A 17,568-nucleotide genomic window follows, 5' to 3' on the forward strand; every position below is an offset into this window, starting at 1 on the left:
CTTGCATTTTTCGGTGTTAAACACCATGAGGTTCTCATCTGCCCATTTGCTGAGCTTGTCCAGGTCAGCCTGGATCACCCGCCTGTCTTCTGGCGTGGATGCTTTGCCCCAAAGTTTGGTGTCATCGGCAAACTTGGCCAGTCCACTCCTGACTCCAATGTCCACATCGTTAATGAAGATGTTGAACAGTATGGGTGCCAGGACAGAGCCTTGAGGGACCCCACTGGTCACAGGGCACCACAATGAGTGACTGCCATCAATCACAACCCTCTGGGTCCGACTACGGAGCCAGTTTCCCAGCCAGCAGATCGTGGTGGACCCAAGGCCTCAACTGGGCAGTTTGGCCAAGAGGTGATCATGGGATACCAGATCAAAAGCTATTTTGAAGTCAAGATATATGACATCAATCTCTTCTCCCTTGTCCAGGTGATAGGTCACCTGGTCATAGAAGGAAATGAGATTGGTCAAACAAGACCTACCCGCAACAAACCCGTGCTGGCTGTCCCTTAGAATGTTAGCCTGGGCCAGTCCCTCAAGGATGGCCTCCTTAATAAACTTTTCTAAGATCTTCCCCAGGATAGAAGTCAGGCTAATGGGCCTGTAGTTAGCCGGATCCACTCTCCTCCCTTTCTTGAAGATCGGCACCACATTGGCCTTCTTCCAGTCTTCGGGCACTACACCAGAGCGCCAGGAGTTTTCAAAGATCCGTGCCAGGGGCTGGGCTATGACGCTTGCCAGCTCAATAACTTTGTAATGACTTTACCTATCCAGCATAAATGAGCTGCAAGCATAGTGGCTGAAATCCTCATTGTAGGCCTGCCGGTGGCTCTTTTTGCAATAGGAAAAGTCTTGCATGTTAGCTTTTTCAGTGAGTTGAGGTGCTAAACAAAGACTGATAGAAACGTGGGAGGGGGGAAGTCCAGTGGAAGAGTATTGGTAAAACTACATCTGCAACTGCTGAGGTGAGATTTGAAGTCCGTCTTTAATTATTTCTAAATGCATGAGGCCTCCTTGGGATTATCTTGCTTTCCATGAGTTGGCATTCCTCTTAACATCTGTTCAAATAGTGTTCTTCTCAAAGAACATCTGTCCTGTTCAAATACATAGTGGTGGTATTAAATGGATGTCATACCGGTAATGCTGCTGTCCTAGTAAAGAGCCTTTCTTGATAGACCCACCCTGATGGTTCATATTGTGACTTGAAGAAGAGGTGTCAAGCTTTGACTCAGCTTGACAACTTGCTTCCCTTTCTTCATCAGCCCAGTGCTGTTCAGGTGACTGAGGCGGGAGTTACACTGCAAGCCCTTTGGTTGTACACTCTGTAAACAGCAAAAATTGTCAAGTGTCTGAAATTACACTTTTGCAGAAAGGAATGTTAAAGCCATTCCAAAAAAAACATTCTTAACCAGGTGTGGTAATGGCGTGGTTCTTTAAAGAGATCAAAGGGTAAATTTGGTCTTCATAACACAGAAGGCCTAGTGCCTCCAAGTTAGGTGCTGCTTTCACATTCAGTAAGTCAGAACGAGTGCCTTTGTGTCTTAAGAACAGGCAGATAAATATCAGATTTAATCCTGTGGTAGAGTGGTTTAGAGTGCTGCTCATACGCCTGGGTAGGAAAAAAAGGTAGTGTGTTGGGGGTACCCAGGACTGAATGTGTTTGCGGCACCCCAGGGTAGAAGCAGCACCAGGTGAAGGCTGCGATCAGTGGAACAGCGCAAGTGATTTTTAAATGTACTACATGCATTGTCTGTGTCTGCACCGTTTTGCGTTGGCCATTAGCCGTTCTAGTTCAAGCGTGCATTTCCATAAATGTGTTGAACTGTAGGATACAACAGCCTATACTTTAGTTAGTTGATGTGTTTCTTTTGTTTTTGTGAAACTAAATTTCCTTTTGGTTTCTCAGAAGCCAGGACAGTGGAAGCTTCCATCTAGAGCTGTCTGCCCAGATCCCAGCTAGCAACAAATTAAACTCTCCTTTTTTGTATACAACCATCTAGGGTCAGTCTCCTGAACCTCAAGTTGTTCTCACGTGAACTCCACAGCTGTGGACGTGCTCCTAGAGCTGGCTTTAGAGAAAAAGGTATTCTGGGCAAACGTGTCAGCAGCACTACTGTTGCCCACACTGGCCGGCCTGGCTCCTCTTAAGCAGTTTCTGGAGGCAGGGAGTGGGCTGGGTACCGTTCCTCCTTCCTGAGGTGGGGGGAGAGTGCTGCTGTGAGTGCAGGTTGTTCACATGTGTGTGCACAGTGCCCTGGAGGATTGCTCACGTTGCCTACCCCTAATGCCAGCTCTGTATGCTTCTGGACAGCTGGGATAGCAAATGCCATGTCAACAGTACATGTTGACAAGAGGCAGTGTGCATGTAATTGAAATCCGAACTCCCTGTGCTTAGCCTAGTCCTCTACTGTTATCTAGAGAATCCAAGGTTTGAAAAGAGCCGTTGCAACAATCCATTCTCTCAATGATCTGCAAGTCAAGTGCTCTCAGGGAGACTGCACAGTAGATCCCTGCTCGTAGATCTCCTCTTCCTACTGGTCTGGAGCAGCGAGGGTGCTCTGGAGAGCTGGTCTGTGAGGACAGAAAAGCTGTGGCTAGCAGCTTAGTCCATGCTGCTTCTGTCAATCAGTGGGGGCTACCTGCCTGAATTTCTGCTGCTTCTCATGAAATCGAGAGACTCACAGCCAGAAAGCTGAGAGCACAAGCATTAGCTTCCCTCCTGCAGCTGGACTGAAATCTGCCTCTAGTGTACCCAACCGTAGCAGGGTGTTGGTAGTCATCTACACAGCTGCAAAGGAACCTGCCTCATTGTTCATCATCACAGTTTGCAGTGCTGGGTGGGTTAAGGACACAGCAGAGAATTCCTTGGCGTTTGCTTCTGAGCAGTCACTGGCTCTTCCTTGCTCTTTGTGGTTCAGAATAAATACAGTGTGGGGCATTGCTGGGGAATGGTGACATACAACAGAAATATGGTTCCAGCTGCGGCTTCTTGGTGTCTCCTGTGGCCAAGTGACTGCCACTGGCACCAGGCTGTCTGCAACAGCAAAGTGTTGTGGTTGTCTTCACATCAAGATTTCCTGCTGTGGTTATGTGCCCTTTTTTCCCGGAAGAAGCCCTTGAGTCATACATAGAAGATGCTGTCATGGGCCCTGCATTCATTTGTTTGCTCCCTCTGTAAATTAGGGGAAACTAATGACAGGGGAGTTCTGATGTGATTGGAGATGGATCTGTCTCCAGTCACCACCACTGCACAACATGCCAAACCACTTAACATATACCTTGGCGTGGTGCAGTTTCCAAGGGCTCTGGGATGGTGTGATAAAAGCAGAAGACGTTGGGTCTTACTCTACCAGTTCCTGAGCACCCTCAGATGCTTCAGCAGGAGCCGATCCTCTATTGGCCCTACAGGGGTTGGGTTGCTTCAACAGGTTAGATTCTTTCTACCAAAATGCATCCTTAGGTGCTGAGGGGGTGAAAGATTGAAATGTTAGGGCTATGTAAGGCTTTGGACAGAGCTTCAGATCCGGGGAAGCTTTGGACGCTTGGGGGCAGAAGCAGTATGTCCGGGTTGAAGCGCCGCCTCATTCGGCTTCCCGAAGCGCTTTGGAGCCGCCTCGGCGATCCAGCCATAGGGTATAACGGGGAAACAATAAAATATCTGTAATTGTTGTTTTTTGTCCAATTTTGATTAATATTCAGGGGTGGTAGACTTTTTGCAGAGAGCATGAAGTTTGCCAAGTTTCAAGAAGATCAGTATAGGGGTTTGGGAGAAACAGCACCCCAAATTCTTGAAAGCAAAACTCATGTCACGTCTAGGCGTTACAACATAGCGGGGTGAACACTGCAGGGCTGGTAGCTCGTACTGAGGCCACAAAGCCTGCCAAGTTTCAAGAAGATCGGTGCAGGGTTTTGGGGAGAACTGCCCCTCAAGCTGCAGACAAGCAAAACTGGTGCCATGGGTGCTGTGGGACTGACTGTGTGTGTCCTGGGGCGGAGGGGAGACAGGGCTGCAGGCCCGGCTGCTGAGCTGCTGTGTTCCCAGTTACGGATCAATCAATCATGATTCACTCAGGGACCAGGGACTGGGGACCAGCTCAATACACAGGACCTCCCTACTACATAATGACATAACGAGCATCAATTAGCACCTACAAACCAGGCTAAGGAGAGGAAAGACTCAATACAAACAATCAACTGCCCCAGGACAGACTGTCTTTGTACAAGTTTTGCCTGTTAGCAGCTAGGGGTGAAGGGCCCCAGACCCTCCCTCCCCGCCCTATCGCCTCCACAGCTGGCAGGCGTCACGGCAGGGGCCACCATCCCTGCAGCTGTTACCCCGCTGCGCCTTAGCGCACAGTGTCACCCATGGCACCAGTTTTGCTTGTCCGCAGCTTGAGGGGCAGTTCCCCCCAAACCCCTGCACTTATCTCCTTGAAACATGGCAGGCTTCGTGGCCTCAGTAAGAGCTACCAGCCTTGCAGTTTTCACCGCCCTGTGTTGTAACACACAGCCGTGACATGAGTTTGGCTTTCAAGAATTTGGGGTACAGTCCCCCCCCAGACCCCTGCACCGATCTTCTTGAAACTTGGCAGATTTTATGCTCTCGTCAGAGGCTACCATCTCGTAAAATTTCATCCAAGTCGGACAAAAACAACAAAGTTATAGATATTTCATTGACTCCCCATTATACCCTGTGGCTGGACCTCCGAGGTGGATCGAGGCGGAAACCTGGTCCGGAGCTCCGGGTCAGATCACAGTCATCCGAAATGGCCAGATCGGATCGCTGCCGACTCGCCCAGGCCTATGAAACATGTTACATTAGCTTTACATTGCATGCAGATTTGTAGTGCATTACAACAGCTTTCATTCCAATGAGATTAAGGCATGTTGCAAATCCAATGTAATATGGAAATGCAGTCATCCCAATGCAGTTTGGGATGTGGCTGTCAAGAGTACTCCTATAATACAAGCTGATGGAGTTACTAATCTCTCCCCCAAAACAATTTCCCTTTCTCTTTCCTCCTTCGCTCCCAAGGCAACTCATCAAAGCTCACCTATCCTACTTTGTACATCTCCCATACTTCCTCTTAGCATACAAGTTCCTTCTGTGTGGAAATACTCATGCAACTCTAATTGACCTCCTTCTGCCTATGACTGTTGCTCATTTGAATCCTGAAAATAAAATACCATTTCTTTCATAAACAGATGCTGCTTTGTTGCTCAGCATGTCTCTTCTCGGGTGTCTGAATAACACTCAGTCTTTTAAGGTTTTCATGATTTCAAGACATTTGGAGAGTGCATATGCTCGCACACCTTGGCTGCAGCCTGCAAACAGAATAGCAGCGTGTGTGGGTAATGTAGGCCTCCCAGCCCGAGTGCTGATCTTTTAGATACTGTAGAACACCGATCATTCGTATTCATGTCTTTCACAGCCCACTTAGCTCCTAGCTTACTGGTGAATTAAGAACAAGCTGTTCAGCTGTCTGCTGTGGCTTAAGGTCATTGCTTCCCTGGTCACCTGGAATACCCTACCTTTCTTTCCTAACTTTCTGCTGTGGCTCTGTATGCCCTGGATACTTTGCAAATCCTCCTCTTCACAATGGGGTTAGTATTAGGGTTCTGCTGCATACAGCTTGATCCAGAGCTGTGGAGCAAGGCGTTTACCACATCCCGGCTATGGAGATCCTGGGTTCAGGGACAGGTTCCCTGATCCTGGGGTCCCTGTGCACTGGGAGAGTTTAAAAATCACATGTATATTCCAGCTGTACATGTGGTTTTGAGATGGTGGTGCACAGGGCTATAGGACTGACCCCAGTGTTGTCCCAGGGCTGGGACCAGCGATCTGGAACTATCATCTATCTGGCAACTCAAGCTGTCAAAAATTCCAAGAGGGTGGAGAATAGAAATGACACTGATGCCAGCTAGGGAAAACGAGCTGGCCAGCACAGCTTTAGGACACATTGCAAACCAATAGTTTGCAAAACAACCAGCTCTGGTGCAGTCCTAGTGCTGGGATTGACAAACAGCTGATTATCAGTCCCATCCCTAGGACCAAACTAGATCATGCTGGGCTGTGTGTGCACCTGGATTTCAGCTTGCTGGTTCAGGGGGAGCCTGGGACCACGATCCTAGTGTCTTCCTGCACTGGCAAGTAGTAATGGTGCAATCTGGATCAGTTCCCAATCCCCAAATTGTATGTCCTGCTATGCAGTTGTGGCTGGGGCTTGAAATTAATTCATCAGTCTCATTGGTTTAATTCTAGTACTCCTAGAATTCAGGATGAGAGCAAAATGGGAATATTCATGATACAGATTTCATCTGATTTATTTACATCACCAGAATGGTTAAGTGTCCATACTGCCCCTGCCTGCCACGTAGAGTTAGGGGGATACTGCTGCTGATCAGAAATAAGGTAGTGAGGAACAGAAAAACTAGGAAAGCTTTTCTAGCACAGTGCTTACACACTACCAGAGCCTATTTAGTACCATTTATACTTTCCACCTAAAACAGCTGACTAGGCATAAAAATCTCTTGTTTCTCACATGGACTACTTGGTTAAGCTTGCAGAGAAGTTGCATGTAGTCTCTGCTCAGGAGTCATGTCTGCTGCTCACAAACCTCTTCCACTTAGTTACCAAATGAACCCCAGAGGAGTAGCTGTTCCTAGGGGTTATTTAAACATCTGCAGACTAAGAAGGAATGTTTATGCACAGCTTAATGTTTAAACAGTTGTTCCTTTTGCATTGCAAATGCTCGTGGCTGCTTTCCCACCTCCAAGATTCCTTACTGAGCTCAGGGAATTAAAAAACCTCAGGCACTTTAGAAGTTAATGTTATAATCCCCTACCTCTGGCATTCCATTCTTATCTTCACTTGTTTAACCAGTCTACAAAATGTTGTTACCTCTTTCAAAAGTGCCTCCCCCCACCTTTTCCAGAATCCTTTGTGTTTTGATAGTGCATTCACAGGGGAGAGGTGTTTGACAAGAGTTTGCAGATGCGGTGATGCAGGTTTTTTAAACAAGCAATTTCTCAGTACCAGCCCTGTGTTTTTTCCTTATACCTGGAACAGGACTCCAGGTCGGCAAGGTGAAAACTCTCCTTTAATGGTGGTGTCAAATAATTAAGATGTCTCACTGCAGCTCCAGGGGTAGGAACTCAAGCCATCTTCTGGTTTTGCAGAAGCTGCCTCAGGTGACCCAGCTGTAAGTGGGGCCTAGGGTCAGGCTGTTGAGTCAAAGGCAACTGGAGATGATGCTAGATATATCACTCCCTAGTGTACCATTGGCTAGAGCAGAGGTGGCTAACCTGTGCTACAAGTGGCATGGCAGCTTGTGTGTGGCACATGGATATTGGGGAGGGAACAGGGAACATAGTGGCAAATAAGGTAGAGAGCAGAATAGTAGATCAGGCAGGGGAAGGGGATTGGAGTTGTACTTGGGGAGGGCTTGGGGTTGATTCATGGCACACCAGCCAGACAGGTTGTTTCCCCTGGGTTACAGAAACTGGTGTGCCTTATCCTCCTAACCCGATAGGCCACTTAGGCTCAGGTGGACCTTTGAACAACTTAAATCAAGTTTCTGGTAATAACTGGTTGTTTCAATAGGTTACTAAATGGGCTGGGCACATGGTGAACTAGAGGGAAGAATAATCCCCGTCTCGAGAGTGCCACAGTTTTAGAGGGATGAAGGGTAAAGCAAAGTGATGAAAGTGGTTGGCACATAATAGATTACTTGTGTGGTGGTCTCTAATAACACCTTATATTTTAGGTAGTGAGGGTGAGTTAAGGGATCCTCTAGTGACAGAGGGACCTTGTGCTGTATATGAAAAGTATTAGAATTTTTCATCTGACTTCCATGCACCAGATCATATGTAAAGCAGATCACATGTTTCCTATGCATCTTTCACAGGATCAGACTATTGTGGTAAATTACCTGAACTAGGGGTTTCCTATATGGCTGATTGGTCTGTATAGAGTTCATGTCTTGCTGTGATACCATGTGATTTGACTATGTAGACGGACATTGTAGAACAGGCTCCTAAACCACCCATTTTGTAGCAAGAGTACAGCATTTGTTCTGCATACCAACTCAGTGCAATTTGGCTCTTCTCCCAGTGGTCTCTCAAGGTGAAAGTTTTGCCTTATTTGCAACTAAGAGTTTAACCTAGTTCTAGAGAACATCTTCTATGCTCTGCTGTTAACTGATGTAGACTGTCAAGTAGCTGGAAAAAATCTCTTCACATGCAGACTTTTAATCTACTTTATAATGCTCTACTGTAATTCTGTACCCTCACATTTTTTAGCTAAACACTGCTGTAGAAAGAGGCAGCTAAGCACAAGCTTTCTGTGGTCAATTTTCAGAGTAAAATTGCCCTAAAAAGTATGTGACGGGGCAGTCAATACATTACTAGTTGTTCAGGAACCGTAAAGTAAAACTGTTTCCAAAACTTCCAATTGCCCCCGAAACAGAGGAAAGGAGCAACTGGATACTCACCCTAAGGGGTTTCGGCTCTTCCCCTCTACTCCAGGCATCATCAGCTTATCCATCCCTGCTTATCCAGTTCATAACACAGCCACAAGTGCAGATATAAGGAGAGATGATTAATATAGCACACAAGGGTATATTAAACCGTAAAGTAAAGCTAATATGTGAAACTGTGGCTGCGGTGACTTTTCTGCCTGCCAGCTTGGCAAACTGCCTGGAATCTCAGTCGAGCTGCATGGCAATGCTCGTGTCAAGAAGTATCAGCACCTTGGGCTCCTGGGAAGTGGTCCATGGTCCTATTACTGGATGAGCCAGACCAGTACACAGCTGCTACTCCTGGCATGACATTGCTGTTAGTGTTATGAACTGCTAGTAGACCTAAACAGCCATGAGTGACTGGTGCCTCCTGAATCTGGGGGGGCACCCGTGGAAGCCACCGAGCCCGTCAGCGGGGGCATCAGCCCTACTGACAGCATCAGTGTTGGCTGTCAGTGGGGGCACCGGTCCTGTCGGGTGACATGTGCACCCCCTACCAGTCGCTTATGTAAATAGCAATAGAAACTGTTTCAAGGCTCGAGTTGGCAGATCTGATGATGAGCAGGTTGCTAATTCTGTCCCTTTCCAGTGAAACCATGTACTTGGTGTATATATTGCTAGCAGGAAATGTAACTAACGCTGCTTTGGTTTGATCAGTTTGACTTTTCTCATGCTGATGATAGTGGTAGCCCTTCTTGAGCCCTTTTTGTGTAGTATTGTATGGATTTACAGCCATGAATCCAGCAGCCGCTTAGGTATGTTTGTTAAGACGGTGGGGTACCTGCTAATGAGGAACATCCAGAACTTTTCCTAGGAACCAGAGGTAAGACCTGAAGGGAAACTGGAAGGGGCCCTTTGGACCAGGGTTCCTATGAATGCTTCACTAAGAAGGGAGGTCTGCTGTCGTGTTGAGCCCAGGGCTTCTTCTCAGTTCTTTCTTGCTTTGTTTCTGCTGCCCAGAAAGGCATGGACCAAGGGTGCTGAATGCTCTGCTGTTACCAAGAGAAAGAGGCAGGCCGGGGGAACAGAAGTCAAGCAGTCAGACCAGAAAGTCAAACAGAGGTCAACAGCAATAGTTTGTAAGCATGACAGTCATAAAGAGCTCCAGTCAAAGCAGGGGAAAGAATTAAAGGCCTATTTTGTGACCTATTAAGAAGGAGCTGGGTCAGTGCATTTGGAGGCTTTGCCTGGGGCAGCCACACCTACTTTGTGTGTCTGTACAGAGTTGCATCTGGTGCTGCAAAAATAGTCTAACGTGATATCATTCGGTTAGTGCTAGATGGGGGATGTAGCAGCCAGATCTAGCCAAGAGGCCTGAGTTCCACTGTGGTGTGGACCAAGAGCTGGCACTGGTGATTCAGCACAGCACCGAGCTGGCCTGCGGAGTGGTTTTCCCCACGCCCCTTGGTTTCAGCAGCGAGCACAGCGGGAAAGGGCTAGCAGTGCCTGAGGCCAAAGGAACTGCATTGAGCAGACTCGGCTGAGGAACGCTGGCTCCGTGAGTCGGTGCTTCCTGCTCGGGATGTGCTTGTTGCAGTAGTGCCCGGGAGCCCCACCATGCTGGGTGCTGTACAATACAAGTGAAGTAGCCCTGAGGGGGACACGTTCTGCTATGACACATGGAGGGAGCGGGGACAACAGGCAGCGGTGTAAAAACCCTTGTGTGCTATATTAATCATCTCTCCTTATATCTGCACTTGTGGCTGTGTTATGAACTGGATAAGCAGGGATGGATAAGCTGATGATGCCTGGAGTAGAGGGGAAGAGCCGAAACTCCTTAGGGTGAGTATCTAGTTGCTCCTTTCCTCCGTTTCGGGGGCAATTGGAAGGAGCGTATCGCAAACCCGATGGCTGGAAGGCTGTTGGGCGGGAGGCACTGTGGTGTGCCTATTAAAACGTCCGCCGGTGCCAGGAACTCAAGGGTTTTGCAGCAGAAGTGCCAACAACTCTGGGCTCTGCCACAGTCCCTATCAGGAGTGACTTCACAGGAGACTGGTGACTGTAACACTGCTGCCTCTCAAGGGGATGACTCTTAGGGTGCCTATTATACACCTGATCTGACATGTTCTGATTAGAAGGTGTCAAAGCAGATTTGATTAATCCAGTCTGCTGGAGCGTGATAATGGGAATGCTGCAGTGTCTAAAGCTCATCGAATGAGCTTTGAAATGCCCCTGCTGCCATTTTGAAATGTGGGACGATGAATACACAAGATGTTGTGGGCATTTAAACTGGAGCAGCTCCTGAGACCAGCTCCCCCCCACCGCACCCCAGAGCACGTGTATTGGCACCCTTAAATTGTGTTACAGAAGCAACCGTAAGCACTTGCCACTGCTTTCTTGTCCTGCCAATGGGCCTCTATGCAACTCCCTAGTGCTGCTATTTGTCATGTAACACCAGCTGGTTGAGACTTAAGGCTCAAGAAAAAAAGGAAGGAAGGGGGAAAGACCTTTCTGAAACTGGAGGGTTAGGGTTTGCTGACAGCGTTGCTTCCAGAGATCTGAAGGATGCAACGCCAAGAACAATGGTAGCAAGTTTTCAAGCTTTATTGCGTCAGAAACTACAAGTGCATTGATCCTTTCTTAATAAAAGGACCTTGACCATAGCAGCTGCTCTCTGTATATTCCATTATTGACTGAGGGGTGTTGCTTGTCTCAAGCTTGTCAACAGCAGCCTAAAGCTGGAGTTCGATTAGCTTAGCCCACCGCTCTAAAGAGGCGGTCTTAGGCATAATGGCTGTATGTCCTGCAGTTTGCACCTCTGTTATAGAAAGAACTTATTTTCTCTTGGCTCATTTTATTAACTTACTTGCTGAAGAATGTGTCACTGGGCGGAGTAGATAAAGGGCGATTTAGCACCAGGCAGGTTGAATCTAGTTCAGCCCTGTATATGTTTAAATATCTCAGGTATATCTCTATTTGACTCCCTTTCATGCTTGTGTCCAGGCTACTCTGGCAGTTATATGTGAGTAAATCCTAGCAACTTAGATGCACCGAAGAGAAAAACAGACCTCCAAAAATGCTTGCAGGAGCTTTCTTTTCCGTTCTATAAAGAACCATTCATAAAATCAGGGTGACCTTAGAGGCAGAACTAAATTATTAAGAATGATCCTGCCAGGTCAGGATGTTTTTTAAAATGCTTCCAACTCGTGGTCAGCACAAACACAAGATTTAAACCCCTAAACTTGGATTACCATTTACCCGAATTGACATTGTTCCCTTGTGACTGCTTGCGTGTGCCAGAGTTATCACATAACTGCTGGCAGATGAGGCCCAATGGATTGGGAACAGATTTTTTTTTTTAAGCTAAGTTATTTTGGTGCATGGGCCAGGCAGTTCCCAGGGACTCTGTAGCTCTTGTACCAGAGAGCAGCAAGGCATCCTCTGTCATGCTGTTCTGGAAATGAGGTTTCTGTGGGATTGTCCTTGCCCAAGAGTCTTACTGAAACATACTTTATAGAAATTGAGGCTTGTGGACAAAAGAAGCAGCTTTCCAAACACCTCCCTGTTCCACCCCACACACTGAAAGGCAGCTACTGACTGCAACAGACAGTGGCAGCAGCCAGGTAAACCGTCGATGCTGGAGGCAGCACTAAAGGGAAGAGTGGTTTTGGCCCGAGTTCCTGGACCACTTCCCCACTGGTGTGATGAGCATCACGAGAACCCTGTTTGCAGAGAAGAGATGAGGTGTTAGCCTCATCTTAAGGAATCGGCATAATAAATACCTCGAAATTCAGCTGCTTTACCTTAGGAAGGCAAAGGGTTGAGGTAACTTTGCTGCGATTCAGTTTAACAGTAACTGGGTATTGCCAGCCCAGGAAGTGGGAATGTATTTGTAGTCTAACATATCCCAGAAATGCAGGTAGCTCTTGCTCTCACTGAAGTTTACAATTCGTAAACTAACTTAGTGATGTGATCGAAGCTAAAGAGATTAATAATTAGCCATGACTATGCACTGACATGCAAAAATATTATTGGTGCCTATGATCGGAAGCATGATATGAGAGGAGCAAATATCACCCTGAAAATAAGTTTATTGGTCTGTTCTCTTTTTAAAAAAAAGATTCCAGGTGAACTCAAGAGGTTCTTGCACAGGCTACAAGCTGCAGTGACAATAGTCCATGTCTTCATGAGCTGTCTTTTCAACAGAGAATAAAGAGATGGGACTTTTGAAGCTTTCTGAGGGTACGAGAACACCCAGCCCACATTATCTGTAGGCAGAGTTTGGGTCCTGCAGCGATTTGTCCTTTTCCCCTTCCCCTTCCTTATTTTAATCACCATTGGCTTAGCAAATCGTGGAAAACTTGCTCCTGTAGGAACAGTTTCATGTGAGAATCAAGTCTCTACACAGCATCTGTTCAACATTAGAGGAACTAACTAATTTGAGTTTTGAGTTTAAGTTCTGTATGAGTAAGCATGAAGCACCATGCTTCATGCTCAATTGAAATATTTGTTTGAAAGGCTTCTCCAGTACTGATATCTGGATTGACAATGGCACTCTTTCAATTGATGCAGTTTAAAGTGGAACTATGTGTGCAGGGGGGTCTTTAGGCATCTTTTGTTTCCATGTAGACTTGTGATTTGATGCATGCTATTGTCAAGGCAGTAGAAGCTGAGTATAACACAAGGCCCTACTCAACTTTATTTGAGTCATGCCTGAGGTCAGGCTTTGCCAGGACTTAATGACTGAACATATGAATGGTTGTGGAGCACAACTGATAAGTGGGTGAAAAGATAAAGCAGCAGGAAAATTGTCTGTTGGCTTTTTAGTACTATTGATATATAGTTTTTCTTTCCTCCCACCCTCCTGCCCCAGTATCACCACTGCCAAAGCCAGAAACCAGAAGCAGACCAGCAATTTCCCTCTACAGTTACTATAGATGACATTTTAATTATTATTATTTTGATCATAGCAGTATTATATTTATTCCTTTTTCAGGCATTTACCAACAAAAATCAATGATGATATTCAGCTAAAGAACATGAGTGGGCAGTGGTTTTATGATGCAAAGTCAAAGAGGCACAAGGATAAAATACATGGAGCAGACATCATTAGAGCATCATTAAGAAGAAAACCTGCAACAATGTGTAAGTTTATTTGGGGAGTGCTTGGGGAGACCTGTAGCACTTTGTGTCCTGGAAGGTGCTTTCTAGAAAATATTGGCATAGAGGGGTGGTTTTTACATCTTATGGAACTTGTTCTCATAATACCAAGTTCCTATTAATATTAACTGGTGATGGTGACAAAGTGCTATTTTGGCACAGGACTGAGTGTCCCCTTTAGACCTGAATTCTAGGCTCAGCTCTGCTTCCTTCTGTTCCTCCGAGGAAATCTTGGGTATTGGTCTCTCAGAAATGGCCACTGACTTTGGATGGCCCTCGCTTTTATTGATGGACAGCTTGAGACTACTGAGGTTTGGCTCTTGTTGGTGATTGAAAGTGTTTGGCTGGAGCTCAGTGCTTGGCATCAATGAAGAGTGGACCTCAAGAGGGCTTGAGCTGAACAATGGATCTCGATCACATTTGATCTTAATCCACCTAGCGTAGTTTAAACCTTTGCCTCATGGCTTGCCCTTTGTGATGAGGGAGAACTTTTTTTCTGTCACCTTTATGGCAGCCTTTTGAATGTTAGAAAGCTGTTATCAGTTTCTACCCACTTTCCCCCATCTCCTTTTCTCAACATCATTTCGTCAGCCCTTTCTCAGTTTGTATGCCAAACTTTATCATCATCATTGCCTGGCTCTAGGTCCTCTCCATTTTCCTTGTTGGTCTGAAAATGTGGTGGCCCAAGCTGCACACTGTGCTCTAGCTGAGGCCTAACCAGCAAAGAAAAGAGGGTTATTATCTCCTTTCTTGCATTGACAGAAGCTAATGTGAAATCAGCTGTTCCCCATTGTCTATGTGGCACGTAGCTTTTCTTCGCTATGCATAGTACTGTTTCATATTTGTCATTTGAATTTTATTTATTTGGTTGCCTATTCATCAAGATCCCTTTGAACTTGAATTCTGTCCTTCAAAATGTTCAGTCTTTCCTAGTTTTGTCTCATTGTATATTTGTATGCTCTCTCTTCCTGTATCCAAGTAGTTATTAAAACTGTTTAAATGGGCTGTATGCAGAATCCTACTTGAGACCTACAAATCTGACACTGATCTGTTACTATTTACCCTTTGCTTGTAGATAGTCAACCAGCTATCTGCTTCATTTAGTGTTAATTCTGTCTAGCCCACATCTTCCCTGTTTGTTTGAGAGGTATTATATAGAACCATGTCCACTACATTCATTTTATATGCCAAGCTAGTTGTCTGGTCAAAAGGAAACTGAGTTGGTTTGAAATTATTTCTTTTTAAAAAACTCCTGGCTTCTGATGATCACCCTTTTATGTCTGTGTCTGACCTTTGGGAAGTCATTTATTTCTAAATGAAAAGTTTTTAATATAGTAGTCTGGTTTTGAGAGAAACTATGAAAATAAGGAATTTTTATTCTGGCCAGTTTGAGTTAAAAAAAATTTTAATGGCCATCACAGAATCTGTCTTTTCTGTGTGCAAGAGAAGCAAATGACCCTTTATTCCATGGAGAGGCTGCAATTTGTACAGTTTGTAAAGGTTTTATTATGCAGTTGCCGCTTGTTCCTAATGAACTGCAGTTATCCAGTCTCCTTAATCACTTGCTCCAAATTAAGCGCAAAATTAATTCCATAAATCATTTTAGGCTAGTGGTAGCCTGCTTGTTGTGTTTAGGAGGAAAAGACGAGGCCCCAAGGAAACTGAAATACCGCAAATGGATTACAAGGAAGGAGAAACCTTTTTGCATTCTTTCCAGTTCAGTTAGTATATGTACTTTAGGTACAATGTCTGCATCATACAGCCTGAAGCAGCAGTAATTATTTCTAAGCTTGTTATTACTTGAACAGACAAGGTTTCAGACTGAGACATTCAAAACTGGCTGAATTTTGACCTATATGCTATGCACTGAACTATTTTGGCTTCAGTGGTTCAAAAGATGATGGAATATGTTTCCTTGACAGCTATGCCCTATGAAGACGAGAACACAAAAGGCTTGCTACAGTTCTTTCTGCACACTAAGAAATGTATTTTGTTTTCTGAAGTATTGCAGAAGTCAACAGAAGAAATGCAGATTTTCCAAAACATTATGGAATGTGTCTTGACTTAAGTAAAATAGGATTTCTCCCTGTCCCAACTCAAATAAATTGCTTGGTCTCTTGCTCTTCATAGATTTCACAGTTTATTTTTTTCTTCTATAGCAGTTGGTCTTAACTGTTTCCTGCTTGGGGATCAAGTCAGGGCCACCTTCCAAATTAATACAGTAGCAGTAGGACTGTTGCACTGCTTTGCCACATGTTCACTGGGCACCCAGTATTTTACATTTTTCCGCTCCTTCTACGAGGTCCAAAGCTTGTGGGTTTCAGTCTCCTGATGATACTGATATGGAACCCAGGTGGTCTGAGCTGTGCTAGGAACTGCAAAATCACAACCTTTATTCACTGGTTTCAGGATACTTTACTGAAAAAAAAATGCTTTAACATTTAGAGCTCAGTGCAGTAAATGTTATGCTGGTGTTGGAATTCTTGTTTAAACCTACGCCTGCTAATCTACTTGGGGTGTCTCTCTGCATACTTACAATTTCAATGTAATGTGTTTAAAACTTATTGTGAACCTACTGTAAAAGTTTGCCTATGTTTTTAGTGGAAACGTGTGAACAAAAACAGGAGACAAACTTGGTCTTGTTTTATATTATAGCTGAGCTGAGTTGGAACAGATCGGACAAAATAAAGAACAGTTGGGTGAACAATGTCAATAAAGAAGCTGTTGTCACACCAGAGCTCTTTGGTATCCAGGAACAGGCAGAAGAAGGGGAAGCAGAATCCAGTCTGAGGTAAAAAGCATTTCATCCAAACAGAACTGGTGACTTCACTGTTTGCATGTGTGTACACACGTGCTTCTCGTCTAGGGCTGAAAGAAGTAAAAGATTCTCTTTCAACATGTCACATAAACATGTCGTCCATCTAATTCTTGGCTGGCTCTTGAGGCCCCTAATGCATCACTCTTCATTAAATTTCAAGGAGTTGTAAATAGTTCCTTACTCTGGCTTGGGAAATCGGTCTGCAATATCTTAATGTGTTATGTTTTCTCATGTTATGTTCTATGCTCCCTGACAAATAAAACGATACTGCACATTTCAAAATAAATGCACCCCAGGACAGGGAAAGATAGGCAGTCTTGTTTCATTTTCAGAACTTTCATTGGGATTCAGGATCTGGGATAGCTCGTTCCATAGAGTCCCTGGCAGCTGGATGCTGGAGGAATGCAGTATTCTGAATCTCTCTACGTGTAGCCTAAATGACTGTTAATCTCATTTTACTTCTCACGTTACTTGAGTGTGAGTGAAGCCAGGCTCTGGACTGGTGGTCTTGATTAGGAGTTCATAATATTGTTAGGGAAACAATATAAAACCAAGTTTTGAATCTGTGGGACCAAGGAAGAAGCCTTTTCTAGAGTAAAATGGCTTTCACTAAGAATGTCCTGCTTTGGAATTAAAAAGGAACAGTCATTTTGAGTTTCTTGAATGATCTCTACTGCCATAGTAAACTTTGGGGAGAAGGCGTTGCTAAGATGGTAGCTATATTTACTCTTTCTGTGCCCGGATTGCTGTATTGTCAACTAATCAGCTCCGCTGCAGGTTAGTACTTGTAAATACAAGTACTGTCCTGCAGTAGAGCTTTTTACTCCACAGCAACGCATGTATAGACACTGATGGGGCTGGCTGGGGCATGAGGGTGCTTCAGAGCCTGCTGCTTGCCAACTAGCCCCACACTGGAGCACCCTTGCATCCCATCCAGCCCTTCACAGCATGTTGAGCTGGGTTGGAGCAGCCCTGGATTTGCAGGCTAACCCCCTGAGCCAGCTCAGTATGCTGTGGTCTCAGGCACGTGTTCAAACATGGTGCCTAGGAGTAATAAACTCTGGTGCAATATGTGCCAGAGTTTATTGCTGTGCATTAATAGCATGTGTAGATGTGCCCACTGAGTGGGAATGA

At 45.3% G+C, this 17,568-nt stretch overlaps 1 protein-coding gene across 9 annotated transcripts in view; it reads left to right on the plus strand.

Moving 5' to 3' along the window:
- The window catches only part of SYTL2 (synaptotagmin like 2), an 87,490-nt gene that overhangs the window by 23,375 nt on the left and 46,547 nt on the right, over positions 1 to 17,568 (plus strand). For 8 of the 9 annotated variants that reach the window (XM_090030634.1, XM_090030631.1, XM_090030628.1 and 5 more), the window contains 2 exons: positions 13,453 to 13,601; positions 16,272 to 16,407. In XM_090030634.1, coding sequence (XP_089886760.1) covers positions 13,453 to 13,601; positions 16,272 to 16,407 — 285 coding nt within the window. Of the gene's footprint in view, positions 1 to 12,576; positions 12,699 to 13,452; positions 13,602 to 16,271; positions 16,408 to 17,568 lie in introns of those variants that run through there. The other variant, XM_090030635.1, reaches the window with a different exon arrangement.

The sequence above is a fragment of the Crocodylus siamensis genome, chromosome 1 (assembly GCF_052110815.1).
Source record: "Crocodylus siamensis isolate JL-2025a chromosome 1, ASM5211081v1, whole genome shotgun sequence".
Lineage (NCBI taxonomy): Eukaryota > Metazoa > Chordata > Crocodylia > Crocodylidae > Crocodylus > Crocodylus siamensis.